The following is a 17,366-nucleotide window of genomic DNA, read 5'->3' on the forward strand; positions in this document are numbered from 1 at the left end:
CGACACTGTTAGCCATACGTATTAAACCCCACGATTCAAACAGACCGATAATTATCCACAAATGAGATATAACTCTAACCCTAGCTCTATAACTATAACCCTAGCTCTTTTGCCATACACTGTGTATATGGTCATGTACTGATTGGAATGAGCTGATTCAGAGCCATATATGGCAACTTGCCCCCCAGAGGTCTCCCCTTTGCCGGAGAATATGGCTAACACCTGTCAAATCTGGTTATATTGGTTACCAATGTACACGGTACCATTGTACCTACAGTGTGATTAAAAAGTATGGACACAGTACCTACCTACAATTCATGTAAATGGTACAGTGTGATAAGAAAGTATCATGTACACAACACAGTACCCAAAATCTGTGCCCTAAATCACCAAAGTATGGAAAAGTATCTTACAAGTGTAATAGCCAATGGAAAAGCAGACTTTTGAATTTGGACGAATCATATCGAAATATGGAATTGTAAATACTTTTCCATACTTTGGTGATTTAGGGCACTGGTCACTTTGGAGAAAAGACATTTTTTTTTCAAGATAGATTAGAATTAGCACTTACCTAGGTATTAGTTTCTTTGTTAGCTTGTAAAATTGTACACGACACTTTGGTAGGTAAAATAACTGAGACAGAAAAAAAAAAATGGTTTTTTTACAATTCTTCTGGAAAGGATTTAAGGTATTTTTGTTATTATCTTTTTTCCTGTAATACTCCGTATGTATGCACTGATCCAAATAATTTGAAATTTCCAGGAATGTTGTTTTTCTTCTGGAGAACTATTTATACTGACGGTTAAGACTGAAAATTCCCACTACGAGATAAATAAAATTATTACCTACTGTAACCTGTTTGCTAGATAATCTACTAACAAAATTTCCCCCGGTTGTATGAAGGTAGGTACTTGTAAGAATCTATACAAAATGTGATCTAATAAATTTAATTGCAGTGGATTTTTTCAGGAATAAACCAGCCTCAGTGGTGTAGTGGTTAACGCGTTGGACTTCTAGAGGTTGGTGGTTCGAGTCCAAGTCGTGTCATACGAGTTTATAGAGGTGTGTTAAATGCGGAACGATGTTTCTCATCAGATGGGCGATAAGAGAAACGATAAACTTCCCATTTAGGTACTAGGTCAAAACGAGAACACCAGAAAGTAACCCGTTGAAATATTTGCAATCTAAATACGAGTGCAGTTTTTTTTAGCGATAATGAACCCGGGACCTTCTGTATGGCAAGCCAGCACGTTTCTACTGGGTTAATAGTATCCCCCTTTGTAAAAGTAATGAAGTAGGTACTTTATTTAGACTGTGAACTTAGAACAAGGTGTCCCATTATGCTAACAGTATTTGGTGTTGCAATTACAACAGTTGTTTGTAAGATATGTTGCACTGCAAACAGTTGACTTACCCGCTGAAGCCTTTCTTCTTAGGAACTAAAGCATCACTCGACCCCGCTTCTGTAACAGAGAAAATATATTACATGATTAGAATAAGATTGTTTAAATCCTCTAAAGTTTAAATCTACTAAAGCTTAAATCTTCTACTTTTCAAAAGAGAAAAAAATGGTTAGGGCCTTCTTGCACTGAAAGTGACTAAACATCCAAACGTTCGAACTAAATTGCTAAGACTGAAAATTCCCACTACGAGATAAATAGAATTATTACCTACTGTAACCTGTTTGCTAGATAATCTACTAACAAAATTTCCCCGGGTTGTATGAAGGTAGGTACTTGTAAGAATCTATACAAAATGTGATCTAATAAATTTGACTGCAGTGGATTTTTCAGGAATAAACCAGCGTCAGTGGTGTAGTGGTTAACGCGTTGGACTTCTAGAGGTTGGTCTTTCGAGTCCAAGTCGTGTCATAGAGTTTATAGACATGTGTTAAGTAGGGAACGATATTCCTCATCAGATGGGCGATAAGAGAAACAATAAACTTCCCATTTAGGCGCTGGGTCAAAACGAGAACACCAGAAAGTAACCCGTTGAAATATTTGCAATCTAAATACGAGATACGAGTGCAGTTTTTTTTAGGTACTTTTTGATCCTCTAGTACCAACAACTGTTTTATTCAATGTATGAAATCTGGACTGTTAAGTGAAAGTTTGAAATTTTTATTATCATCCTATTATTATTTAGTCCATAGCACAAATTCGCATTTTGCAAAAGCTATTATGAAATTTTACAGGAGAAAAACCTTTACAAATATTGGAAATTTATTATAATAGTTGTTGTGATGTCAAAATTTTGTGAAAAGCAAATTTGTTAAGTTGCTATCAGGAACACAGGCCTAGCACCTTTTTATATTGCACAAACAATATACTATATTGCACATGGTTTTTCATAAATGTCGGACTAGAATGGGTTTAGAAAGTGCAGATGGCATCTTCAAGGATTAGTTTCAATATGTCTCAAAATTTATACAACTTCTAATCCATATTGCACCAGTTTCCCTAGTCTTTTAATAAGATCTAAAGACTTGATTGCGCCTAACACTCGTATTTATGAACAAGAATGATCGTTCTTAGATCAGTCTCAAGTCAAAATTGACCAATCAAATGCCTTGAGACTATGCTTGGCACGAACTTAAGAGCCAGCATTTTGTTCATAAATATGGGTGTTAGTGCGTGGTATAAGTAGTTGTTTTATTTAGACTGTCAGCTTAGAACAAGTTGCACCATTACCACTAACAGTTTTAGTATATCCCTCTTGTTTACAAAACATTTTTACAAATCTATGGGGTCGGACTGCCTTTGCGATTTACAAAACAGAGAATATGCACAGTACAAATATTTACCTATTTGCCTAAAGAGACAGGGAGAAAAGATTCAAAATGTTGCTAACCTTAAATTTAACGCTAATATCACAATATGAAATTTGTCAAAATAAAATATTATAGAGAAATAATAATTATACAAGTCAAACTCTTTCGCTTATGTGGGACAGGTTGTGTGAGAGAATAGGCGAGAAACAAAGAGGTTAGAATTTCATGCCTCGGTTGGGATCGAACCCATAGTGCTTAGTCAACGCTGTTTAGGACGGGGGTCGAACCCGCGAAATAGCGTTTACAAGGCAGGAGCACTACCCTCCAAACAAACCAGGCTGACAATTTTTCTTAACCATTTTGTGTCTCATGGACAAAACTCCTAGGTTTAACAAACCCAATTTTATTTAGGACAATTAATAGTCTTTAACTCTTGCATATCTCACGGACCTAAGGTTCAACACTTACATAACCTTTGTCCTATTCTTTAACCTTTTAAAAGAATATTGTCCTATTCTTTAACCATTTCGTATCTCATGGACAAAATTCCTAGGTTTAACACACTGAATATTATTTAGGACAGTATTCTTTAACCCTTTAGTATCTCACTGACCAAAAATTCATCACTTACGTATCTTTCGACAGTTCCTTCTGGTAGGCAATCGGACTCTGTATGGCTTTCAGAAAGTCGCGCTGCGTTTGCAATATTAACCCGAGACAGCGCAACCATTCCGAGCGCGACTCTTCCGTTGGCGCTTGACAGAGGAAGGTGAGCGCGGGCTTCTTCGGGTCGATACTCTTGAGGAGAAAGTAGGCGGAGAGGCCGCCCCGAGACCCGCCGGAACCGGCAGGGGTTAACTCCTCCGGAACTTTCTCTTCGACACTCATTTTGTTCACCTGAAGGAAGAATTGAAATTATTATTTTAAATTGAGAATTTAATTTTTATATTTACACTCTAAACTAACTTTTACCCAAAGTAATAATAGTGCTTATTTATACTGCTCGCATAGGACTGAAAAGTCCCTTTACTCCAGCAGTAGGCTACTACTATTATTGTGGTCAAATTCTCAAATTATATTGAGGATAAAATTCCATACCTCAGCTGGGATTGAACCCACGCCCTCCTGTTTACCAGGAAAAGAAGAGAATTAAGTAAATTTTGGGAGAGAGAAATTTTGGGAGAGCAGAAAGTAGATTGGTAGAGAGGAAACTGAAAGAACTTTTCGTATTTCACTTGAATGAACAGAAATACCTAGGTATCGAAGAAAAACACGAAAGTAGGTAACAGAAATTTTCGAAAACATTAAGTTAAACATATTCTTCTACCTCAGCTGAGCTCTCTGCTTGTAATTTGGGAAACATGAAATTCCCGAGGTAAAGAGGTAGGTATAAGCAAACAATATTACCTACCTACTTATACATAAATAGGTAAATATTTATGTATTTACCTATACTTACCTACATAGGTATAATAAACCTACTGGAGAATATTAGGTATTCACCCTCAAATAAGATCTGTGTTAGTAGCTTTAGATCGTCCAGAACTGTATATAGGCAGTTTTTTAGGAGGTATACATATAGGTATGTAGATGTAGGTAAGTGTCCTAGTGTCCCACTTATAATAACAAAGGTTTATTAAGGTAGGTAACTATAGGCCAATTTATGAGGAGATTTCGAACCAAAAAAGAGGAAGAAGTGTAACTTTTGTAACATCCTATTGCTATGTACCACTGTTTCAGTCCACAGACTGAAGTTGGAAAACAGAACGAAATTGAAATGGAACAAAAACCTCAGGTAAAAAAAAGAAGTACTTACGTTCATTATTTTCTTTTTTTTCCTATTTTTTAAATTTTGTATTCTGCTGCTCTGTGTTTGTATCCAACAGGATTTTTGCCATGGTACCTACTTTTTCCCTTTACATTTTCAAATGGGCAACTAATAGCTACTTGCAACTCACCGAGAACTGCGTCTTCTTGCCTACCGCCTCACTGAAGATCATACTCTGCTCAAACAGGAACACCTGTAGCTCCTTACCACGACTGTTACTACTAGAACTAGAAGCTACAGAGGTCTCTGTACAATACAGAGGTCCACGCATGAGTAACTTGCCTTGCGCCGTGATTTTACCCTGCAATACAGAGATAGTAAATTGGTATATAACGGCGAATGCACCAGGTTCCTATGGATCACGGAAGATAATCAACTTTGCACAAGGTTGGTAAGTTGATAACCGGACGGGTAACCATCTGGGCAATCACGTGCTGTTGGCTTTTCTCGGCCCCACTCAGTCTGGGTGAGGTTAATGTGAGGAGGTAGGTAGCTTGTCACGGAATAGAGGGTAATAATCCCGTCACTATAGCTATAGACCTTGGCAGTTATACAGTAACTTTAAAACCCCTTAAAAAGTTCTTAAGTGAGACTTGTTTCAGTGATTCTAGTTCCCTACTGATCTTAGCTCAGTGTTTATAAGTGTTGGACACTTAGATTAAAGTGTTTACTTACATCAAGTCGGCTGATTTACCGTCTTCCAGTGAAATGCCGGACGTCTGGAGGGCAAGAGGGAGTAAAAGGGTTAAGTTTGAGCGGCGGAAAGTGGGCCATTGTTTAGTAAGAACGTTGTGAATGGGTTAAAGATTTAATAATGAGACTCTTGATTAGTTATGTAGAAAATACAAAATTAGTTATATTTTAAAATTAGTTATACAAAATTAGTTACATTAGTTATATTCATGTAGAAAATACAATAATAACAAGGAAAGGGTGACATTTTAACGAAATGCAAGATGTCTGGTTATTATTTCGTAAATGCCTAAATAATAAAAGATATCGACAAAAGTATGGGAACCGACCGAGTAGATATGACTTTAAGCTTGGTTACGGGTTCGATTCCCGGCCAGGTCGAATACATGATTTTTTACTTACCCTATTGTTATGGACTTGTTCAATACTTACCCTATTGTTATGGGCTTGTTCATTAGGAACTAGGATGTTAATACTTACCCTATTGTTATGGACTTGTTCATTAGGAACTAGGATGTTAATACTTACCCTATTGTTATGGACTTGTTCATTAGGAACTAGGATGTTAATACTTACCCTATTGTTATGGGCTTGTTCAATACTTACCCTATTGTTATGGGCTTGTTTAATACTTACCTACCTCGGTGGTGTAGTGGTCAAGGCGCTCGACTGGTAAACAGGAGGGCGTGGGTTCAATCCCAGCCGAGGTATGGAATTTTACCGCCAAGTCAAGAAAGTTTGACCGCTTCATGAATTATATTTATTATCAACCTATTATAGACTCTGAAATCTGTGTGGGACCTTCCTTCTACATTAGCTCTTCTAAAGAAAATAATAATTTTCCATCACTCCTACATCAATTTACCTTACTATTGAACCATTGATCCCGGATTACCTCGGTGGTGTAATGGTCAAGGCGCTCGACTGGTAAACAGGAGGGCGTGGGTTCAATCCCAGCCGAGGTATGGAATTTTATCCTCAATATTAAAAATTAGGTTCATTTATTTTTCTAAATGTCTATGAACTTAGAGGGGTAAGTACTTACAGCAAAAAATAGTGATATCCCCCCCAAAAAACACTTCGTGTTAAAAAAATTAACGTCAAGAGTTACCCTCCACAAAAAAGTACTGATATAAAAAAGACGTCAATGTGGGACCTCCCTTCTATACATTAGCTGAAACCTAGATCTTGACCGCAGTACACTAATGAAGATAACAATGTTAATTGTTTTGTAATTTTCATCGGCCTACTGCTGGAGTAAAGGGACTTTTCAGTCCTATGCGAGCAGTATAAATAAGCACTATTATTACTGTAGCCTACTGCTGGAGTAAAGGGACTTTTCAGTCCTATGCGAGCAGTATAAATAAGCACTATTATTATTATTATTATTGTTAAGGGCTTGTTCAATACTTACCCTATTGTTATGGGCTTGTTCATCACTTACCCTATTGTTATGGGCTTGTTCATCACTTACCCTATTGTTATGGGCTTGTTTAATACTTACCCTATTGTTATGGACTTGTTCATTAGGAACTAGGATGTTAATACTTACCCTATTGTTAAGGGCTTGTTCAATACTTACCCTATTGTTATGGGCTTGTTCATCACTTACCCTATTGTTATGGGCTTGTTTAATACTTACCCTATTGTTATGGACTTGTTCATTAGGAACTAGGATGTTAATACTTACCCTATTGTTATGGACTTGTTTAATACTTGCCCTATTGTTATGGGCTTGTTCATCACTTACCCTATTGTTATGGGCTTGTTTAATACTTACCTTATTTTTATGGGCTTGTTCATTAGGAACTAGGATGTCAATACTTACCCTATTGTTATGGGCTTGTTCAATACTTGCCCTATTGTTATGGGCTTGTTTAATACTTACCCTATTGTTATGGGCTTGTTCATTAGGAACTAGGATGTTAATACTTACCCTATTGTTATGGGCTTGTTTAATACTTACCCTATTTTTATGGGCTTGTTCATTAGGAACTAGGATGTCAATACTTACCCTATTGTTATGGGCTTGTTCAATACTTACCCTATTGGTATGGGCTTGTTCAATACTTACCCTATTGTTATAGGCTTGCTTAATACTTACCCTATTGGTATGGACTTGTTCAATACTTACCCTATTGGTATGGGCTTGTTCAATACTTACCCTATTGTTATGGGCTTGTTTAATACTTACCTTATTGTTATGGGCTTGTTCAATACTTACCCTATTGTTATGGGCTTGTTAATTACTTACCCTATTGTTATGGGCTTGTTTATTGTTATGGCTGATCTTAGCTCAGTGTTTATAAGTGTTAGACACTTAGATTAAAGTGTTTACTTACATCAAATCCCTTCAGTCTGGCTACATCCATCATATCATCCGCATTCTTAGGCACCTCATGCTCTTTTTTACCTCTTTTTTCAAGTTCTCTATCAACTCACCTTGAGTCGCTTGTCATTGGCTAGGGATTTCTTACTACTATTACTATGACTATGAGAGCGGAGATGGGTTTCATGGGAGGGGGAAGTTCAAGGTCATCCTCCCCTTCCTCCCCATTCTCAGAGGTGGGTCTTCCTTCCCCTTCTTCCGTACAATGACTAGATTCTGTTAGTGACGGCGGAGGACTCTGAAATAAGGGGTAATAGAAAGCAATGCATTAGTAATTGTGAAGAGCTCAATTGTTCCTAGGAAAAAGGGCCCATGTTAGTAGCAAAAATAACGTGGGCCCTTCTTTCCGGGAACAATTCAACTGTTGTTAAAAGTTCTACTTCTTTTTCTTCACCTTCTGCCAGCCTAGTTAGCTTAGGTGGTAGTGCATCTGCCTTGTAAGCGTTCGATTCCCGCCCGGGGCGGATTTTATCCTGATGGGATAATCTTCGTTCTCGGAACGGCTGGCTTTCTCCTATCCTTCCGATTTTTACTTTCTATTACAACCTACAGTATAGCGGAGCTATACCAGTTTCTTTAGGAATTTCTTCAATCTGTTTTCACGAAACTGTAGAGAGTAAAAAAAATCTCATTTTCGAAAAGCTGGTCATTAGGTACTGTCGATAGGCCCTATTGTTTCTGAAATGACTATTTGAATATGTAGATTCATAAATATCGTAATTATTTCTTCACTAGTATTGTTTTTGTTTCTATTTATTGTTTTTTATTTCTATTTTTAGACATCCCCAGAGAACTTCAGATTTCCTTGAGTAGGCGCCACCAATATACAACGCCTGATTCGTAATTCAATTCAATTCTAGTTGAGTCTAATTGAAAGTCTTTGAATACATTACGACGTAGTTTTACATATATTACACACTCGTATATCTATGTCGATGAATGTACATGACTAGATGCTAGCCCACTTTATAAAGTTGATTGTTTTTCTTCAAAACCGAAGACAAAAACTCAGCTCAAGCTATCTAATATATAAAATTGCTTGTTTTTCTTTAAAGGCAAAGTAAGTTAGCGTAAGGAATACTTCGAATGCACCAATAATTCTGGTTGTATCACTGAAGTAACCAACGTTGTGTGTGGTTGGTATAAGGAAAAGTGGACAAGCTACCACCCTCCTCTAACCTCACTCAGACTGAGTGAGGGCCGGAAAAGCCAGTCACGCGAGTGGCCAGCTGATCACTAACCACATCTGGATATAAATTGAAAGTCTTTGAATACATTACGACGTAGTTTTACATATTACACACTCGTATCTATGTCGATGAATGGTAAATGAAAAATGACTAGACGCTAGCCCACTTTATAAAGTTGATTATCTTTCTTCAAAACCGAAGACAAAAAGTCAGCTCAAGCTATCTAATATATAAAATTGTTTGTTTTTCTTTAAAGGCAAACCAAGTATCCATGACAATCGAGCATATCCTGATCTCGTGCAGAAATATGCGTTTCAGACCCCCCAGCTTCACGTCGGACAATTGGAATAATTGGTTATGCGTCCAGATATACTCCATACCCCATGTGGTTGTTTGAGTGTTCTACATTTTGTTCTTTTACAATTCACACAAACATTACACCTTTCGATCCAAAACTTTCGTATGAAATCAGTTTACAATTTACAATAATTATAAGTTATAAGATTTAAAAATGAACAACTCTTCATTGTTCATAATCCATATGTATCAAGAACAAATTGTACAAACGGCGGGATTATTGCCCCAGGCAATTTCTGCCATCCAACCCACATTTGTAAGTCATCTTCTAGGAGTAAGGATTTCAGTTAATGGATTGCCTTTTTTGGGCTTATTATTTCACTCAAAACTTTGTGGTACTTTGTGTTCACAAAATGTTTCGCGTTTTGAGCATTAACAGGGCATTTCTTTCAACACCACATTCAAAACTCAAGTGTGCATAACGATACATAGGTATGTATACGAGAGAAGGGTTTTAGATTTGGAATGTAAACATCGTTGTAAAACATTGCACATACAAGGTAAATTACATTTTAAAATCAGTTTACAATTTACAATAATTATTAAGATTTAAAAATAAATAACTCTCCATTGTTCATAATCCATTTGTATCAAGAACAAATTGTACAAACGGCGGGATTATTACCCCAGGCAATTTCTGCCATCCAACCCACATTTATAAGTCATCTCCTAGGAGCAAGGATATCAGTTAGTAGATTGCCTTTTTGGGGCTTATTATTTCACTCAAAACAGGTACTTTGTGTTCACAAAATGTTTCGCGTTTTGACCATTAACAGGGCATTTCTTTCAACACCACATTCAAAACTCAAGTGTGCATAACGATACATAATATGTATACGAGGGAAGGGTTTTAGATTTGGAATGTAAACATCGTTGTAAAACATTGCACATACAAGGTAAATTACATTTGTTTTTAGTTTTAGAAGTCAGTGGCAAAAAAAAAAAAAAAGATGGATAAAAAAAGAATTAACAGGAACGAGAAGAGGGTGACCAAAGCTGAGATGGAAGGACCAGATCAAGAGAGACATGGAAAAAATCAACATCACGGAAGAAGAATCACAAGACGGAATAGTTTGGCAAGGCAAAAAATCTTCTAGGCTCCAAATGACCCTGGCAGTAAGTCAGTAATATCACCCCCAACCCCAAAGATTGGTTAAAGTTCATCCTCAACCCTTGGCATCTGTAGTACGTCTCAATATTACCTGTTGGATAAAAGATTTGCATGATGCCGCTACTGACGGCAATCGACTTGCGTCTCATTTGTCGCAGTACATTGCTTTCTTTCTCCAGACTCCTCGGTACTGGAGTTGCGTCGCTGAGCAACCGCCTTGAGCGACCCAAAGTAGCGATCTCAGGAACAGGAGTTGCGTCACTCAGTAACCGCCTTGAGCGACCCAAAGTGGCGACGTCAGGATTTGGAGTAGCGTCGCTTAGGAACCGTCGAGAGCGACCCGAAGTAGGCAGGAATGGAACGTTGGTCATGGTCGCGTCGGAACCGAGAACTTTTTGAGATAAAACGTCGCTCGGGGCGAAAAAGGGACTAGACTAGTTTTCCTTTGGCGGGACCGAAGAGCATTTTGTCCGGGAAAGATCGAAAGTGGAAAGGGGCTAGAAAGAACTCATTTTATCAAAATTGGGCCCAATTTGAGATTTTTTTTTTTTTTTTTTTTTTTTTAACCGGGCATACTTTTTCAAGTAAGTATTTAATTAAATAAATTTACTGAATTAATTGTCTATCACTTCAAGAAGATTGATTTGATAAATTCATTATACATATTGGTATCAACATAATTATTTTCTTCGTCTTTGTATAGGTATAGTTATCACTTTTTATCAATCCTTATATTCACTTTCCATTCCCCCATAGAACCAATACAAAGAATACTACAGAAAAGTATTGGTTCAAGTAAAGTTGAAAAAAATTAAAAAATCTCAAAAGAATAATAAACAAACACGATATCGGTTTACTCCTAAAACAAACACACTCGGAATCCACTAGAGAACTACTGATTCCACTAACATACACCTCAACTAGGCCATGTGTGTGTACAATGTCCACTTTACTCCATTCAATCTCATTCAACCAGAAATAATTAAAAAAAATCTATGCATTTTACAACATGAACAAAACATAGTGGGTACAATGGAAGTATGTCATTCAAATTTAATGGAAAACAAATAAGGAAGGTAAAAAAACAATGGAATTTGTCAATTAGTTGTGATTAGACATGCTAACCTCATGGGGGACTGTCCGGTCGCCTCGATGGTTTAAAACAAGGTCTGGTTAAGGATTAAGGGTCGGTCAGTAGGAATTTGGCAAGGGTCATGTGATAGGGATATTAAAGGTGATCCAATCCGTCAGTATAATTGAGGTTTGATCCAGAATTTGTCGACCTGTCAGGGTTAGATGTACATAACTGAAAGTTTTGGTCATTTCGAATGTCGATGGTTTAAACCAAGGTCTGGTTAAGGACTAAGGGTCGGTCAGTAGGAATTTGCCAAGGGTCATGTGATAGGGATATTAAAGGTGTGTTAAGAACGATTAAGATGGTTTGGCCATGTTCAAAGAATGGAGGAGGGCAGGATGCCCAAAAAGATATTGACTACGAAGATATATGCCACAAGAAAGAAAGGAAGACCACGGCTGAGATGGATGGACCAGGTTGTTCATGATTTAAAAGTGATGAAGACAACAGGATATGGAACGAAAGTCAAGAACCGAAGCGAGTGGAGGCGAATTGTTGAGGAGGCCAAGGCCCACCCCGGGCTGTAGTGCCAATTGGTAAGGTAAGGTCTAGGTGAGTCCAATTTCAAAAGTTCGTCTCAGTTGTAGATAGAGAAATCGAAGCTCTTATTAGCGCTGAAAGACGAGATTTCCATTTGCAGATGGGACTTCTGTGTTCCCCATATCTATCATCCATATTTCCCTTAATCTATTCTTTAATTCTTTTGTTCCTATTCTGCTCCTTTTCAAATCCAGGCGTGTATAATTTAAAACTCCAATCAATTGTTTTTTTGGTGATTAGCAACCTGACTCCTTTACGTATCAAGGTCTACAATTTGATTTAGCCTCAGGGCAAAATCGCTCAATTTGAATTCCCCGGAGGCACTGTCACACAAGAACCAAATCCAGGCGTGTATAATTTAAAATTCCAATCAATTGTTTTTTTGGCGATTAGCAACCTGAATCCTTTACGTATCAAGGTCTACAATTTGATTTAGCCTCAGGGCAAAATCGCTCAATTTGAATTCCCCGGAGGCACTGTCACACAAGAAACAATATTGATTGACCTCAAAACTCAAAACGGATAAACGGATTACCGTGAAAGCAAAATGATACAATTGTACATACAATAAATTGGTAGCATGTAACTTTATTGTAACATCCGAACCCGCGGCCTAGCGCTTACAAGGCAGATGCACTACCAACTAAGCTAACTAGGCTGGCAAGAAAGAAGTTTAATCCAGACTTCGTCACACTGCTTGGAATAGAGCTAGACAACTGAGAGGTTTGATCAGCTCGTATCTAGAAAACATGATTTCAAAAATCTGATTAAGAGCTTTCTCAACCACTAAGTAGTATGGATTAAAGGTGGATTAATAAAGTGGTTTAATAAATTAATCTAATGTCTAGGTGAGTCCAATTTTAAAATTTCGTCTCAGTTGTAGATATAGAAGCTCTTATTAGGGCTGAAGGACGAGATTTCCATTTGCAGATGGGACTTCTGTGTTCCCCATATCCATCATCCATATTTCCCTTAATCTATTCTTTTGTTCCTATTCTGCTCCTTTTCAAATCCAGGCGTGTATAATTTAAAATTCCAATCAATTGTTTTTTTTGTTGATTAGCAACCTGAATCCTATCAAGGTCTACAATTTTATTTAGCCTCAGGGCAAAATCGCTCAATTTGAATTCCCCGGAGGCACTGTCACACAAGAAACAATATTGATTGACCTCAAAACGGATAAACGGATTATCATGAAAGCAAAATGATACAATTGTACATACAATAAATTGGTAGCATGTAACTTTATTGTAACATGCAAACATGCACAGATACAGAATATCGATTGACCTCAAAACGGATAAACGGATTACCGTGAAAGCAAAATGATACAATTGTACATACAATAAATTGGTAGCATGTAACTTTATTGTAACATGCAAACATGCACAGATACAGAATATGTATTTGTATGTATTTAGAGAAGAGATTAAGTTGTGCATTAAAAATCATGACATTTGAGAAAGTCAACCTTCCTCGCTTTGGATTAGACTAGTTGCCTAATCCTTTCCTCTTATCCTTGGAGCAAAATTATCGAACTGTGAGACTGACCTACAAAACCCAGTAATCCCAAATTATATATAGATGTAGATCTGTCCTAGGACAGGTTTCAACACGACGTTCTCCACTTTTCTCGATCTTGGGCGTCCTCCTTCATTTTCTGACGACTGACCTACAAAACCCAGTAATCCCAAATTACCAAACCCTTTTCCTAGACGGAAAATTCACTCAATTTGTACGGTAAGATATGTGAGGCGTGAGGCGACACGATCCCGTACGTACTTAGGGGACCTGTCCGACCTTTGTAAGTTTGTACCTACTTAAGGAACACCTAATAAACAAACTAAGAAAACGCAAGATAAACTTTTACTGAAGTTTACTGGATACTTTTTAAGGTTTTTACGCCGATTAAGGCGTTCTGGCTAAATCCTTCCGTGTGTCCAAATCCTGCTGTCTGATGCCAGCCAATCACATTCAGACTGACTGTCACAGTCGGAACGTTCGTGGCGGTTCGAGGCCTAGGACTGTCAGACGTTCTGAGTGTGAGTGGCCGGCAAAACAGGGCCTTTAGCATCTCTAGTGACCCTATATATGACGCCCTTCATGACCCTAAATCAGAGGCTATCAGAGCCTCTGCATTCCCCCAGTAACTACGTCTTGTTACATGAATATGGAAATTATTCTAGTACTCTATATTTCAAACTAGGGTCACTAGGGCACTGGACACAGTAGGTATGACCCAAATACTGGGGGTTTTCTCCAAAGTGGTGCTTTGGTAGAACTTGCAGACAGAAGCGAAAATGGTACATAGGTGTGACCCAAATACTGACGGTTTTCTTGAAAGTGGTAGGTAATTAGGAACTTGCAGGTTTGAAGCAAAAACGGTACATAGTTGTAGCCAAAATTATGAAATCTTCTTCTTCGAATTTTCCCGTGTTCAGTCGGGGTCCGCTTTTTTGCCAGCCTCTCAATCAGCCCTAGGGTGATTGCTTTTGGACTGACAGTTGGTTTTGGCGACAAAAACTTTACGCGTGGATGCCCTTCGCACTCAACCTTTCCTATTTCTTTGGGAAGGGAAATTTCAGGCTGGTATCCTTCCTAAGTCCCTATCCTAACCAGACAAACGTAAATTGTAAACCTCCTTGTTCTGTGCTGTAAAATTTCTCAACAGTCTCTTCGGGATAGCATACCCGGAAGATTGAAAATCTTGAGATGCCCTATATTTCTAATAATATTCAGACGTTTGTACTCCGACACATCGTAAAAACACATTAACAAGTTCGAATAGTTATTGTCCGTAGCTTGGCAGGAAGTGGTGGCGCGATTGGCCAAGTTCAAAAAGCTTAGAGAAGAAGAAAAATTAGGTTTAATTCTTTAAAAAGTGGTGCAATATTAAACTGTTGAGATAAGGGGATTGAAATGTCCCAAATCGACAATCTAAAGTCTAAAAAAAACCGCTAATAACTAATTCTAGGGCGTAAGAAGATCAAAAAGTCTCAAAATTGGACCAACATGCAAATTAATTTCTGGAACAATTAACAAATCTAAGGCCGGCCATTCATTATCAGGTAGACCTGACAGGTCGCCTGTCAGGTAGTGAATGGCCGGCTAAGAGAGGTTCTTTGTCCTGAATGTAGTTGTGTCTGCAGTCTGATCGATTGCCTTTTTGGGGCTTATTATTTCACTCAAAACAGGTACTTTGTGTTCACAAAATGTTTCGCGTTTTGACCATTAACAGGGCATTTCTTTCAACACCACATTCAAAACTCAAGTGTGCATAACGATACATAATATGTATACGAGAGAAGGGTTTTAGATTTGGAATGTAAACATCGTTGTAAAACATTGCACATACAAGGTAAATTACATTTGTTTTTAGTTTTAGAAGTCAGTGGCAAAAAAAAAGATGGATAAAAAAAGAATTAACAGGAACGAGAAGAGGATGACCAAAGCTGAGATGGAAGGACCAGATCAAGAGAGACATGGAAAAAATCAACATCACGGAAGAAGAATCACAAGACGGAATAGTTTGGCAAGGCAAAAATCTTCTAGGCTTCAAATGACCCTGGCAGTAAGTAAGTCAGTAATATCACCCCTAACCCCAAAGATTGGTTGAAGTTCATCCTCAACCCTTGGGATCTGTAGTACGTCTCAATATTACCTGTTGGATAAAAGATTTGCATGATGCCGCTACTGACGGCAATCGACTTGCGTCTCATTTGTCGCAGTACATTGCTTTCTTTCTCCAGACTCCTCGGTACTGGAGTTGCGTCGCTGAGCAACCGCCTTGAGCGACCCAAAGTAGCGATCTCAGGAACAGGAGTTGCGTCACTCAGTAACCGCCTTGAGCGACCCAAAGTGGCGACGTCAGGATTTGGAGTAGCGTCGCTTAGGAACCGTCGAGAGCGACCCGGATAGTCATACAAACATGACTATTGAACTGGGCCACTTTCAGTGTCGACTTTATCTTCGAAAAACAATCGCATGATTACCTTCAAAACATAATCGAATATCAATTAGCTTCCAAAAACCAAGAACTATTCAGATTTGCAACACACCGCATAAAATTTAAAGTCTTTGCAGCACCGAATATCAGGTGACTGCAGTGGAAGTTACTTATTGGGCCACTTTCAGTGTCGACTTTATCTTCGAAAAACAATCGCATGATTACCTACAAAACATAATCGAATATCAATTAGCTTCCAAAAAATGGAAACGAAGTTCATAACTCTGAATGGAAACGAAGTTCATAACCACCTGAGAGAAAAAGGACTGAATGGAAACGAAGTTCATAACCGAGCGGACTGGAGAAGACTGACTCAAAACGCCGACCCCGCATAAGCGGGAAAAGGCGAAGAATAAGAAGAAGAATTAGCTTCCAAAAACCAAGAACTATTCAGATTCGCAACACACCGCATAAAATTTAAAGTCTTTGCAGCACCGAATATCAGGTGACTGCAGTGGAAGTTACTTACAAAATATCTTAGCATGGTGGACTTAGGATCTGGACCAACTTTTAGTGACAAACATACAAGTATTCATGCCCAACACTAAATCAAAACTCCTTCAATAGATTTTATCTCAATTTGTAAATGTAAATGCAGTTTCTTTGTGTTATTATTTCACAACTTTGGTGCTCACTGCAGCATTGTGGGATTTTCCCAATATGGCAACAGCCAGTCACGAAATCAATCATTTGCATGATACAAATTAATGCTCTTCGGTCCCGCCAAAGGAAAACTAGTCTAGTCCCTTTTTCGCCCCGAGCGACGTTTTATCTCAAAAAGTTCTCGGTTCCGACGCGACCATGACCAACGTTCCATTCCTGCCTACTTCGGGTCGCTCTCGACGGTTCCTAAGCGACGCTACTCCAAATCCTGACGTCGCCACTTTGGGTCGCTCAAGGCGGTTACTGAGTGACGCAACTCCTGTTCCTGAGATCGCTACTTTGGGTCGCTCAAGGCGGTTGCTCAGCGACGCAACTCCAGTACCGAGGAGTCTGGAGAAAGAAAGCAATGTACTGCGACAAATGAGACGCAAGTCGATTGCCGTCAGTAGCGGCATCATGCAAATCTTTTATCCAACAGGTAATATTGAGACGTACTACAGATGCCAAGGGTTGAGGATGAACTTTAACCAATCTTTGGGGTTGGGGGTGATATTACTGACTTACTTACTGCCAGGGTCATTTGGAGCCTAGAAGATTTTTTGCCTTGCCAAACTATTCCGTCTTGTGATTCTTCTTCCGTGATGTTGATTTTTTCCATGTCTCTCTTGATCTGGTCCTTCCATTTCAGCTTTGGTCACCCTCTTCTCGTTCCTGTTAATTCTTTTTTTATCCATCTTTTTTTTT

General features: G+C 38.4%; 2 protein-coding genes across 2 annotated transcripts in view; both read right to left on the minus strand.

Annotated features, from left to right (window-relative positions):
* LOC103508676 (kalirin) overlaps window positions 1-3,670 on the minus strand; it is a 26,943-nt gene extending 23,273 nt beyond the window's left edge. The window contains exon 1 of the mRNA XM_008473249.3: window positions 3,402-3,670. Within this exon, the coding sequence (XP_008471471.2) occupies window positions 3,402-3,658 (257 nt within the window). The 5' untranslated portion in view covers window positions 3,659-3,670. The remainder of the gene's footprint in view (window positions 1-3,401) is intronic.
* An 836-nt stretch (window positions 3,671-4,506) lies between these two features.
* On the minus strand, window positions 4,507-7,688 carry LOC113467179 (rho guanine nucleotide exchange factor 25-like). Its single transcript, XM_026823220.1, has 3 exons — window positions 7,634-7,688; window positions 4,729-4,899; window positions 4,507-4,518 (listed from the first exon to the last, which is right to left on the minus strand). Exons 1-3 carry the CDS (start codon window positions 7,664-7,666, stop codon window positions 4,507-4,509), a joined length of 216 nt encoding a protein of 71 aa, XP_026679021.1. The 5' UTR covers window positions 7,667-7,688.
* Window positions 7,689-17,366: the final 9,678 nt, after the last annotated feature.

Source organism: Diaphorina citri, unplaced genomic scaffold (genome assembly GCF_000475195.1).
Source record: "Diaphorina citri unplaced genomic scaffold, Diaci psyllid genome assembly version 1.1 scaffold424, whole genome shotgun sequence".
Taxonomy (NCBI): Eukaryota; Metazoa; Arthropoda; class Insecta; order Hemiptera; family Psyllidae; genus Diaphorina; species Diaphorina citri.